Source organism: Alosa sapidissima, chromosome 2, assembly GCF_018492685.1.
Source record: "Alosa sapidissima isolate fAloSap1 chromosome 2, fAloSap1.pri, whole genome shotgun sequence".
NCBI classification, from domain to species: domain Eukaryota; kingdom Metazoa; phylum Chordata; class Actinopteri; order Clupeiformes; family Clupeidae; genus Alosa; species Alosa sapidissima.
This window is the reverse complement of record NC_055958.1, coordinates 41,735,573-41,748,072: the sequence shown is the minus strand read 5'-3', so window position 1 is coordinate 41,748,072 and position 12,500 is coordinate 41,735,573. Positions and strand designations below refer to the sequence as shown.

The window sequence follows — 12,500 nt, the reverse complement described above, 5'->3', positions numbered from 1 at the left end:
AAGGTTGATTGACTTCCGTTTTCCAGCAGGGGCGTAACTAGCAGTGAAATTAAACTTAAATTGGTGCATTAAACTCTTACCGAATCGTTTCAAAAGTGTAGCAATCTTGTAAACGAAGGTTTGTTTACTCAATTCCAAAGACATACACGTCTATGCTGGATTAGCCATTGTATTTGCTTTTTTGATGTCATTATAAATGAATAAAAAATGAACCTATTTTTTCCAAAAACAATACAATCTCTCTCCTTTAATAGTTAATATAGTGTTGAATTACTCTCAATTAAATATAGGGTTGACATGATTTATAAATCATTGCATTCTTTTTTATTCACATTTTAGCATAACTTTTTGGAATTTGGGTCTTAACTTACATGTTGTTTGTTTTTTTTCATTCAATTGTAGCATTGCATGCTGGTCTGTTTCTTGCATTCTGTCTAATACTCCCAACACAGAACAGCCCACAAATATTTGGCAGAGCAATTTTTATGCAAATAATTTTGTATCTTGAATTTCAAAGCAGCATTTCTAACATTAACATAGCTGTTTTGTAGATACCTCATGTAATATTTCTGAGCCTTTCTAACATTAACATAGCTGTTTTGTGGATGCCTCATGTAATATTTCTGAGCATTTCTAACATTAACATAGCTGTTTTGTGGATGCCTCATGTAATATTTCTGAGCCAGCTGGTTCATTACAAAAGAAGCACAAATGCTCTCGGATGGAAACATGGCTGTGTGGACGTGGGCCGTTGGCACACCAGCTTCCTTCACCGTTTCTAATGACTTGCTCCTTCACTGCAGCTTTGTGTGGTTGTACTTCAATCAGCAGAGGTGTGTTTCCCAAAACCATAATAATAATAATAATAATAATAATAAGCTTTATTTGTATAGCACCTTTCATACACAGAATGCAGCTCAAAGTGCTTTACATTTGGAGCATGTAACACAATAGTAATAATTGCTAGTTAGCAGTTAGCAGCTTTAGGTTGTAGGCTACTTTAATCAGCAGGGGGGTGTTTCCCAAAACCACAATTGCTAACTAAGTTAGCAACTTTGTTGGTTGCAATATAATTTCCCATTGCTAACCAACTAAGTTACAGGTTAGCAACTATGGTTCTGGGAAACACCCCCCAGGGCGTGTGCCACTTTGCCCCATTGCTCATGAGTGTGGCTTCAACAGTTTGCCCCATTGCTCCTGAGTGTTTGCCCCATTGCTCCTGAGTGTTTGCCCCATTGCTCATGAGTGTGGCTTCAACAGTTTGCCCCATTGCTCCTGAGTGTGGCTTCAACAGTTTGCCCCATTGCTCCTGAGTGTTTGCCCCATTGCTCCTGAGTGTGGCTTCTACAGTTTGCCCCATTGCTCCTGAGTGTTTGCCCCATTGCTCCTGAGTGTGGCTTCTACAGTTTGCCCCATTGCTCCTGAGTGTGGCTTCTACAGTTTGCCCCATTGCCCCATTGCTCCTGAGAGTTTGCCCCATTGCTCCTGAGTGTGGCTTCTACAGTTTGCCCCATTGCTCCTGAGAGTTTGCCCCATTGCTCCTGAGAGTTTGCCCCATTGCTCCTGAGTGTGGCTTCTACAGTTTGCCCCATTGCTCCTGAGTGTGGCTTCTACAGTGTGCCCCATTGCTCCTGAGTGTGGCTTCTACAGTTTGCCCCATTGCTCCTGAGTGTTTGCCCCATTGCTCCTGAGTGTGGCTTCTACAGTTTGCCCCATTGCTCCTGAGTGTTTGCCCCATTGCTCCTGAGTGTTTGCCCCATTGCTCCTGAGTGTGGCTTCTACACTTTGCCCCATTGCTCCTGAGTGTGGCTTCTACACTTTGCCCCATTGCCCCATTGCTCCTGAGTGTTTGCCCCATTGCTCCTGAGTGTTTGCCCCATTGCTCCTGAGTGTTTGCCCCATTGCTCCTGAGTGGGGCTTCTACAGTTTGCCCCATTGCTCCTGAGAGTTTGCCCCATTGCTCCTGAGTGTTTGCCCCATTGCTCCTGAGTGTGGCTTCTACAGTGTGCCCCATTGCTCCTGAGTGTTTGCCCCATTGCTCCTGAGTGTTTGCCCCATTGCTCCTGAGTGTTTGCCCCATTGCTCCTGAGTGGGGCTTCTACAGTTTGCCCCATTGCTCCTGAGAGTTTGCCCCATTGCTCCTGAGTGTTTGCCCCATTGCTCCTGAGTGTGGCTTCTACAGTGTGCCCCATTGCTCCTGAGTGTTTGCCCCATTGCTCCTGAGTGTTTGCCCCATTGCCCCTGAGTGGGGCTTCTACAGTTTGCCCCATTGCTCCTGAGTGTTTGCCCCATTGCCCCTGAGTGGGGCTTCTACAGTTTGCCCCATTGCTCCTGAGTGTGGCTTCTACACTTTGCCCCATTGCTCCTGAGTGTGGCTTCTACACTTTGCCCCATTGCCCCATTGCTCCTGAGTGTTTGCCCCATTGCTCCTGAGTGTTTGCCCCATTGCTCCTGAGTGGGGCTTCTACAGTTTGCCCCATTGCTCCTGAGAGTTTGCCCCATTGCTCCTGAGTGTTTGCCCCATTGCTCCTGAGTGTGGCTTCTACAGTGTGCCCCATTGCTCCTGAGTGTTTGCCCCATTGCTCCTGAGTGTGGCTTCTACAGTGTGCCCCATTGCTCCTGAGTGTTTGCCCCATTGCTCCTGAGTGTGGCTTCTACAGTGTGCCCCATTGCGCCTGAGTGTTTGCCCCATTGCCCCTGAGTGTTTGCCCCATTGCTCCTGAGTGTTTGCCCCATTGCCCCTGAGTGTGGCTTCTACAGTGTGCCAGTCCCATCATCTAGCCCAGCGGTTCCCATCCCACTAGGGGGCGCCAGAGACTGCAGGGGGTCCGCACAATGCTGCCTGGGCTGAGGTTATATATATATGTATATATATATTATATATTGTATATATATATTATAGAGACTGCAGGGGGTCCGCACAATGTTGCCTGGGCTGAGGTTATATATATATGTATATATATATTATATATTGTATATATATATATTATAGAGACTGCAGGGGGTCCGCACAATGTTGCCTGGGCTGAGGTTATATATATATATGTATATATATATTATATATTGTATATATATATATTATTATATACAGATTGCAGGGGGTCCGCACAATGTTGCATGGGCTGAGGTTATATATATATATATGTATATATATATTATATATTGTATATATATATTATTATATACAGATTGCAGGGGGTCCGCACAATGTTGCATGGGCTGAGGTTGCAAGGTTACCAAAATTATATTTACGCACATTAAATGTATAAAATCCCAATAACACACCCAATTGGATAATCAAAATTCTGTATAATCCAAAATAAAACATATTTTTGTTCCACATTTAAATTCATGTAGCTCTTTATTACCTCTGAAAGTTTGTAATTAATCACTTTATTCTTTTTGTGTGTGTATGCGGGTAGGAGTTCGGGGACACAGGCAATGAGGCCTTCAAGGAGAAAAGGTGGAAAACACTGATCTAGCATCTAGCCTGCCCAGCTCTGCAGCTTTGCACTGATCTAGCATCTAGCCTGCCCAGCTCTGCAGCTTTGCACTGATCTAGCATCTAGCCTGCCCAGCTCTGCAGCTTTGCAGGCCTTCAAGGAGAAAAGGTTGGGAAACACTGATCTAGCCTGCCCAGCTCTGGGGGTAATTGACATAGGCAATCCTTAAACTCAAGAAGATCCTTGGCCAATGAAACATGGCCACTACATATTTTAAACTAAATGAGTTAAGATTTTAGTTTCTTTACACTTATTAGTAATAATTTATTGTTTCTTTTATACTCTTTGACCTGATACAAAAGTTACAGTTGCTGTGTCTCGACGCTGCTTTGCAACCATTCTGACAGAGGAAATATATGGCTATTCCTCACTGGTTCCATGTTGGTGGAATGAGTTGCCCAGTGCTCTCCGTTCCTGTGGTAGTTTTGGGTCATTTAAGAGGGGTCTAAAGACATTCCTATACAACATGTACTTAGTTCTTTAAGCGCTTCTTATGGTTTTGGTTATGGTTTGTATAATATTGTTTTATTTTCATTAGGCTGTTGATTCATTTGACATTATTGTTTATTATTGATATTCTCCTTAATGTAGTCTTACCATGTCATTGTTTTTATATTATTGTTTTATTATTGCTTTTCCCCTCATTTTCATTGCTTATTTTATTAGGCTATTGATTGAATTGATATTGTTGTTTATTATTACTATTCGCCTTATTATATTTGACCAACATTCTAATCTGTTCCCTGTTCCATTTTAAATATTATGTTGTTTTGTATTTGTGTGTGGCTTTGGACAAAGGCGTCTGCCAAATCCATAACCATAACCATCCATAATAATAGCAGTATAGGCCTAAAGGTGAAAAAAGAATGTTGCCAATTAAAGGTTCCATTATGAACTCAAGCAACCAGTTTTAATGGCTGTTAATGTAAGTTCTAGATCTTCACAGTAGAATTCTGGAATGACTTGTAAAAATATTTTACTCCTCAAATATATTATACAGCAAATATCTAGTCCCAGAAGTCAGATCTGAAGTGGCTCCACGTCTGAAATCAAACCTTAGGGGGTGAAGATTAGGCTAGATCAGTGTTTTTCAACCACTGTGCTGGGGCACACTAGTGTGCCGTGAGAGATCATCAGGTGTGCCGCAGAAAATTACCCAAATGTCACTCACTCGTCCAGAAAAGCAACTGTTGCATTAAAGAATTTATAACCACATGCTCTCATTGATTGTATGATCGCACTATTTGTGGTATGCAGGCATTGTACAACGGGGGGCCCCATGTCCAGTATTCACAGAATCATCACATCCAGTTCATAACAACAATTAAATTAGATATAGTCACCTACAAATGAAACAGAGGGCGCTTGTTCAGGTCTCGCATAGAAGCCATAACAAGGCCACATCTGTGTAATATTTGAAATGGTAGGCTATATGTTTATTTTTTGCTTCACACATGATGTTAGTGTGCCGTGGGACATTTTAAGTGTCAAAAGTGTGCCGTGGCACAAAAAAGGTTGAAAAACACTGGGCTATATGGTGAAACTTTCATGCTTTAGTCATTAAATGCACAATTGTTTTGCTCATCGGCCTAACTTTCACCGCTGACTGATTGTCATACTTGTAGTGGATATCCGTTTCTATTTCTGTTTTTCTTATTGTTTTTTTTTCATCAGTCTTTTTAAAACGCTGATAACAGTCAGATGTTCCGCTTTTACAAAACAGGGTCAACCAAAGACGCAAGTCAGCACAGAATGTTGTTTCGCTCTTCACCTACCGGAGAGAGAGAAGACAGCCGCGAGCGCAGCTAGCCGACCGGTCTGCATCTCACCATATCCGCGGGGGGGGCACCGGGTCCTCTACCGGCCGCTGCGCTCTTCAGTGTAGGCTACCTCGCCGGTCTCCCGTTAGTGGTGTCGTTCTCCTCAGTGTTGGCCTGTGACCGAGCGGCGCAAACGGAAAATGCAAACAGCGCGCGTCCCGTGCTCCCCACGGCGGAAGTACTGCAGACTTTGAAGAGTCTGTGACACCACTGTCTGAATGGTTGCGCCCCAACACGCATGCGCGCAGGTTTCTCAAGCTGGCGAGCTTGGGCTGGTACAGGTAGGAGTGTAGGCTACCGACTCGCGTGTGTGACTCCAGTTACCACATGCACATGAGATTAAAATCGTCCTTTGACCCGCGTGTGTCCTCTGGTTAACACATGCCCAAAACCTAAGTGCAGCAAAAGTATGAATCAGAACGCTCTTCAAACGTATCATGCCAAAGTGTGAACTGGGTATCATTTCGACATCCGCCCACAGGAAACCGCCCACACACATACCCGCTTGCATCTTCACCCAGACAGACCAGTTTCACACATAATGTAGGCTACGCCTTCTAAAAGTGTTGCAATAACCTTTCACTGTAGACTTTCACACATAATGTACATAATGTATGCCTTCTAAAAGTGTTAAAATAGCCTTTCACACATAATGTAGGCCTTCTAAGTGTTGCAATAGCCTTCAACTGTAGACTTTAACAGACGCTGTACTTCACACAACATATACATTCATTTTACAGCACTGATGAGGAATCCCCTTGCACTGGATGTAGTGACTATGAACAGAAGCCTTCTTTTGCTTGTTTTATTTTATAGATAGATACTATTGTAATGGGTTTTATAGATAGCCAGACAATGGCACAACAACCCACTACACCAGAGGGCAATATTCACATACACACACACTCGCACACACAGGATCTCACTCACTCACACACACACACACACATATAGGATGGTGGTATAAAAAGGTCTTTATTTGCATGTCTCCATAAGCAGCAGGGTAGGGTAAGTGCGGTTGTCAGAGGCATTTGTGGCATGTGTGAGAATATGGGGGCATAGTGACGCACAGCTGCATTACAATACAGTTAGACTCTCTTTAGAGCACGCACGCACGCACGCACACACGCACACACACACACACACAGGAAATGATTGGCATGACAGGTGTGAGTGGCAGCTCAGACAATAAAGGAAAGAGAGAGAGATGTGAGGAAAGAGAGAGAGAGAGATGTGAGGAAAGAGAGAGATATGTGAGGAAAGAGAGAGAAACGTGAGGAAAGATGGAGAGAGAAAGAGAGAGGGAGGTGTGTGTGTGTGTGTGTGTGTGTGTGGGGGGGGGGGGGGGGGGGGGGTCTTGGTGATCAAAAAGTGCCTCCGAGTCCAGATTCTATAAGAATTATAAAGGGACAATTGTAGCCTCAATATGAGGCATGTTGAAACGCTGTCACACACACACTCACGCACACAGATGCACGCGTGTACACACACACACACACAGATATTTTATTTACATTACGCTAACCAGGTAACCCATTATAGTGGCCATTACTCAGACAGGCAACCAGCAACCAGGTGGATGAGCTCAGCTGAGATAAAACACACACACTGAATATGTGCTCAGCACACAAGCAAGACGTGATTGGACAGAGACAGAGGCTCAGAACACGAGCAAGACACGTGATTGGACAGAGACAGAGGCTCAGAACACAAGCAAGACACGTGATTGGACAGGCTCAAGTCCTAACTGAGAGGATCTCTCTCTCTCACTCACACATGTGTAGCCTTTCTTTAACAGAGATGATGGACCAGGGAAGGTGTGTGTGTGTGTGTGTGTGTGTGTGTGTGTGTGTGTGTGTGTGTGTGTGTGTGTGTGAGTGAGAGAGAGAGAGAGAGAGGGAGTGTGTGTGTGTCTGCATCCTTTCTCTACAAGAGAGGATGGACCAGGTGTGTGTGTGTGTGTATGTGTATGTGTGTGTATGTGTATTTGTGTATGTGTGTATCCTTTCTTTACCAGAGAGGATGGACCAGGTGTGTGTGTGTGTGTGTGTGTGTGTGTGTGTGTGTGTGTGTGTGTGTGTGTGTGTGTGTGTGTGTGTGTGTGTGTGTGTGTCGGGAGGGGCAGAGCATGACAGACACAAACTCAAGAACAAAGGAAAAGTAAAAAAATATATTTCTGTAAAGGGCTCCTGTTCCCACTACTTCCTCCCACTCCTTCATCTGTTTCCAGTTCATCCCTTCATTGTTCAATCCTTCATCTGTTTTCAGTTCATCCCTCCTTTTCTCAGACACACACGTCTCTGACTCCTTCATCCTCCTCTCTCTCTCCTCTCTTCCTCTCCTCCTTCTCCCACTCTCTCTCTCCTCTCTTCCTCTCCTCCTTCTCCCACTCTCTCTCTCCTCTCCTAAGCTCCTCCTCCTCCTGAGAGGCCACTCCCCCTCCCGACGCCTCCTCAGCCGAGTAGACGCCTGAGTCTCCGCTGCCATGGCGATCAAGGTGCACGCCCTCCGGCTCTGGCCACACCTCCTCTGTCTCCTCGGTCGCCGGGACGACCACCACCTCAGGGCACACGTCCAGTCGGCCAATCACAAGCTCCGACTCCGACTCCGGGGAGAGGAGGCGGGGCCTGTCAGACGATGTGTCCTTCAGATACTAAAGGGAGAGAGAGGGGGATAAAGAGAAAGAGAGAGGGAGAGAGAGGAGGATAAAGAGAAAGAGAGAGAGAGAGAGAGGAGGGGGGTAGAGGGATACAGAATACAGACACAGACAGAGAAGAATGAAAGAGTTACTTTTTTTACATTACATTACATTACATTACATTTAGCAGACACTTTTTGACCAAAGTGACTTACATATGTCAGCTATATTACAAGGGATCACATTGTCCCCAGAGCAACTTGGGGTTAAGTGCCTTGCTCAAGGGCACAACGGTGGAAGCCGGGAATTGAACCGACAACTTTTAGGCTACTGCACTCTAGCCCACTCTAGCCCAGCCCAGCTCCTTAACCACTACACTACCACCGCCCACCAGTTTTTTTTTTACCAGTTAGTGTGATAGGAGAGGTGTGTGTGTGTGTGTGAGTGTGAGTGTGTGTGGGTGAGTGTGTGTTTAAGTGGGTGAGCATAAGGGGTGGAACGGTACATGTATTCGTATTGAACCGAAACGTACGGGCGTCACGGTTGCATGAATTTACACAGAGAATACAAGGTATAAAAATACATAAAACTCGCATGCAAATTCATTAAAATATAAATAAAATAAAATACGGAATTACTGTTAAATACGAGAGTTACGAGAGATTAACGACACCTAACGCTAATCTGTAGCCCCGCCTAAGTTAGCTCTGAAGCTCTGATTGGCGCCTATGTTATTATTTTGTCAGGTCGACGGTCGAGTCAGTCAGTCAGATAGCAGCACTGAGGTCGAGTATGGTGAGTGGTGGCGACCACTAGAGTTAGAGGACCCACTGGTCTCTTTAAGATCGCAAGTTTGAGAACTTCAGTTACAGTAGTACAGGCGAGAGAGTGGTGGATAAGACTAAACTGTGTGTCGGTGTTGTTTAGCAGTTGTTGGGTATGTGAGTGGAAATATATCGAACATGCTACACATATCTGACGCCATCAACTGATGTACCAATCACTGGAACGAGACAAAAAAAAAAAAAAAACACTTCTCCTACAGTGCTTCACCAGCCTTTGGATTCACATACAAATAGGGCCAAAACCTTCAGTATGGCAAATGATTTTGTAATGACAGAAAGCTATGTAAATCGCGTGGTAATTATCTTTATGTTAAGTTAACTTGAAGCTTCTCACATGAGGAGCTGGCAGTGTTAAGTGCATAGACAGTAAAAGAAAGTGCCAACGCCAACCAGGCTAATAAACAAACCATGCTACGGTGAGTCGAAGGGGAAAGTCACATGACTTCTAGTTGTAGTCTGTTTATGAAATGAAAGGAGCAATTTCGTTTTTTTAAAAGAAGGCAAAATAGTGTGATATTTTCACAGTTAGTAGATTATTACTGTACACACACTGAAAAATATATAGAGGCAAATTGTAGACCCCTCCATAAACAACCAGACACAAATGTTGAAGGTCTTGCCTAAGTGGATTTTTTAAAATCATTATTCTATGTAATTTGCACTTTCAGAAATAAGAGATGATGTAGGCCTATTTTCAGTTTTATAGCTGACTGTCTTATTTTGTTTACATGAGTCTGGAGATGATGTGGGGTACTTGTACTGTTAACATCTTGCTTTGCACACTTCATGCTATTGCAGCTAGCTCAGGGGAAAGACTGTATGACACTAGGTGGTACAGCCTGAGACATGCACAATACAAATATTGCCTTCTGCATTTGTGTTTTGCGTTTCCCTCCACTGTACCGAACTCGTACTGAACCGTGATGTCCGAACCGCAGTATGAACCGAACCATGATGTCCGAACCGCGGTATGAACCGAACCGTGATGTCCGAACCGCGGTATGAACCGAACCGTGACTTCTGTGTACCGTTCCACCCCTAGTGAGCATGTGTGTATTTTTGTGTGGGTGTGTGTGAGAGAGCGTGTGTGTGTGTGTGTGTGTGTGTGTGTGTGTGTGTGTTAGGGATGCAACAGTACAGTGTGCCCACAGTTCGGTATGAATGATTGTTTTCGGGGCACAATAACGATACGATTTTAAAATCTGAATATAAAACCCCCCATAGACCCATAGATTAACTATATAAACCCCCCATAGATTAACTATATAAAACCCCCATAGATTAACTATATAAAACCCCCATAGATTAACTATATGAACTATATAGAGCCTCCATAGATTAACTTTATAGAACCCCCATAGATTAACTATATAAAAACTCCCATAGATTAACTATATAAACCCCCCATAGATTAACTATATAAAACCCCCATAGATTAACTATATAAAACCCCCATAGATTAACTATATGAACTATATAGAGCCTCCATAGATTAACTTTATAGAACCCCCATAGATTAACTATATAAAAACTCCCATAGATTAACTATATAAAACCCCCATAGATTAACTATATGAACTATATAGAACCCCCATAGATTAACTATATAAAACCCCCATAGATTAACTATATAAAACCCCCGTAGATTAACTAGTGCCTTGAAAAAGTATTCAGCCCCATGCTATTATTGACTAAAAAGAGGAATAATAAAAAAGTAATCTTTTATGGATCTTAATGGATCTTAATACCTTAATTTAAAAAAATGAGGAAATATCCAACCTTTAAGGACACCAATATTCTTTGTGAATGAATAATATATCGTAAATAAATAAATGTTCTTCATGAAAATACAGGAGGCATAAGTATTCAGCCCCCTATGGTAAACCTATGTTGAATTCCCATGGAGGCATAAGTATTCAGCCCCCTATGTTAAACCTATGTTGAATTCCCATGGAGGCATAAGTATCCAGCCCCCTATGTTAAACCTATGTTGAATACCCATAGAGCCCCCTATGTTAAACCTATGTTGAATTCCCATGGAGGCATAAGTATCCAGCCCCCTATGTTTAACCTATGTTGAATTCTCATGGAGGCAGGCAGATTTCTATTTTTAAAGACCAGTTATTTCATGGATCCAGGATACTATGTATCCTGATAAAGTTCCCTTGGCCTTTGGAATTAAAATAGCCCCACATCATCACATACTAGGCATGGGCCAAATGATTCTATTCCGGGAATAAGTTCTTTCAGTTCCCTTCACCTTCACAAATCGTTTGTTTGATTCGTTCTTTCAGTTCTTTCAGTTCCTTAAGTCAAAATATGGCTAGGCCAGTGGTTTTCAAAGTGGGGGCCGGGAGGGGATGCCAGGGGGGCCTCAGCAAGTTGGAGGGAAAAATAAAAGCAAGAAATAAATACATTTGAAACATTTAAAATATACTATGAGGGTTGTTATACAATGCCATTATAATAATGTGACGCATATCTGAACATATTCCCCATGATAATGACTGGGAATAATAGTAGAGTGATGGCTCTCGTATAGCAGAAAGCCCCAAATATTTTTTTTACACACTGTATGCTTCATCGCGAAGTGCTTGTGGCTAACATAATTATTAGATTAGCTTAATGTATTTTTACATTTGCCGTAGTATTGTCGATGGGTTTAATAACACATTGGGTCCTTGGCCAGAACTTAGTGGTATTTGGGGGGCCTTGGGAACCCCTGCTTTAGAGCACCGTCGTGGTTAAGTCAAATATCCTTTAAAACACTGTCTCATATGGTGTGTTACATCATTTATGTAAATATCAAGCTATATTAAGCACATAAGTGCCTTTTTTCATAAATATACTGAATGGAATTCAGTAAGAATCATATGGCGTTTTTCCAAGTTCTAGCGCTGGCAGGCAGGCAGGCACGTAAGTAAAGCCAGGCCTATCATTTGTTTACCCATAGCAACGTGGTTGCTACCTGCTGTAGTACTCTCATTCACGTTTTAGACTCAATCGCGATATACGGTCGAGGGAGATGAAGAAACCAGTGAAAGAGAAAGAACCAGTTCTCTTGTTTTGGGAATCAGTTCTCGTCGTTCACCTTCGGGATTCGTTCTTTCTGACCGAATCAGTCGCGAACTGCCCATGCCCATCACATACCCTTCAGCACACCTAGAGATTGGCATGGTGTGTATCTCAGTTAGCCTATTAGCTGGTTTGATTTGCATTGAGCTCAGTGGGCATAAAGAAATGACAGATGTACCGACTTATTGCAGTTCATGTCTACGTATTGAACAACGGGGTGTGTGTATGTATGTGTGTGTGTGTGTGTGTGTGTATACGTGTGTGTGTGTGTGTGTGTATACGTGAGTGTGTATGCATGTGTGTGTGTGTATGTCACATACCTCCTGTATGTGAATGGGCAGCTGGTTGCTAGGGAAACAGATCGACTTCAATTTCCCAAAGAAATAACGGAAGCCGCCAGCAAACAGCATCACCGCAATAAACACCCCACTTAGAGAGAGCAGGAACAACAGCGCCACCTGCCAGTAGGGAGTCTGACCTGCACACACACACACACACACACACGCACAAACCAACACACAGACGACACACACAGACCAGCAGACACAGACACACACAGACACACACCCACACACAGACCAGCAGACATGTCCACACACACACACAGACGACACACACA

General features: G+C 43.4%; 2 protein-coding genes and 1 long non-coding RNA gene across 4 annotated transcripts in view; 1 reads left to right on the top strand and 2 right to left on the bottom strand.

Moving 5' to 3' along the window:
• LOC121686094 (interferon alpha/beta receptor 1a-like) overlaps window positions 1–5,786 on the bottom strand; it is a 12,968-nt gene extending 7,182 nt beyond the window's left edge. Inside the window, exons 1-2 of the mRNA XM_042066819.1 lie at window positions 5,376–5,786; window positions 5,279–5,342 (exon numbers count right to left, since the gene is read on the bottom strand). Of these exons, the coding sequence (XP_041922753.1) occupies window positions 5,279–5,327 (49 nt within the window). The 5' untranslated portion in view covers window positions 5,328–5,342; window positions 5,376–5,786. The remainder of the gene's footprint in view (window positions 1–5,278; window positions 5,343–5,375) is intronic.
• Window positions 5,787–6,279: 493 nt separating this feature from the next.
• il10rb (interleukin 10 receptor, beta) overlaps window positions 6,280–12,500 on the bottom strand; it is a 21,277-nt gene continuing 15,056 nt past the window's right edge. The window contains exons 6-7 of the mRNA XM_042066814.1: window positions 12,202–12,359; window positions 6,280–7,976 (exon numbers count right to left, since the gene is read on the bottom strand). Coding sequence (XP_041922748.1) covers window positions 7,608–7,976; window positions 12,202–12,359 — 527 coding nt within the window. The 3' untranslated portion in view covers window positions 6,280–7,607. The remainder of the gene's footprint in view (window positions 7,977–12,201; window positions 12,360–12,500) is intronic.
• On the top strand, window positions 6,517–8,430 carry LOC121686388. 2 transcript variants are annotated; one of them, XR_006023933.1, is made up of 3 exons: window positions 6,517–6,556; window positions 7,206–7,278; window positions 8,386–8,430. It is a non-coding gene; the product is annotated as an uncharacterized LOC121686388 (long non-coding RNA). The 2 variants fall into 2 exon arrangements; XR_006023939.1 differs by lacking the exon at window positions 6,517–6,556 and adding an exon at window positions 6,602–6,630 and having other exon boundaries at window positions 7,202–7,278.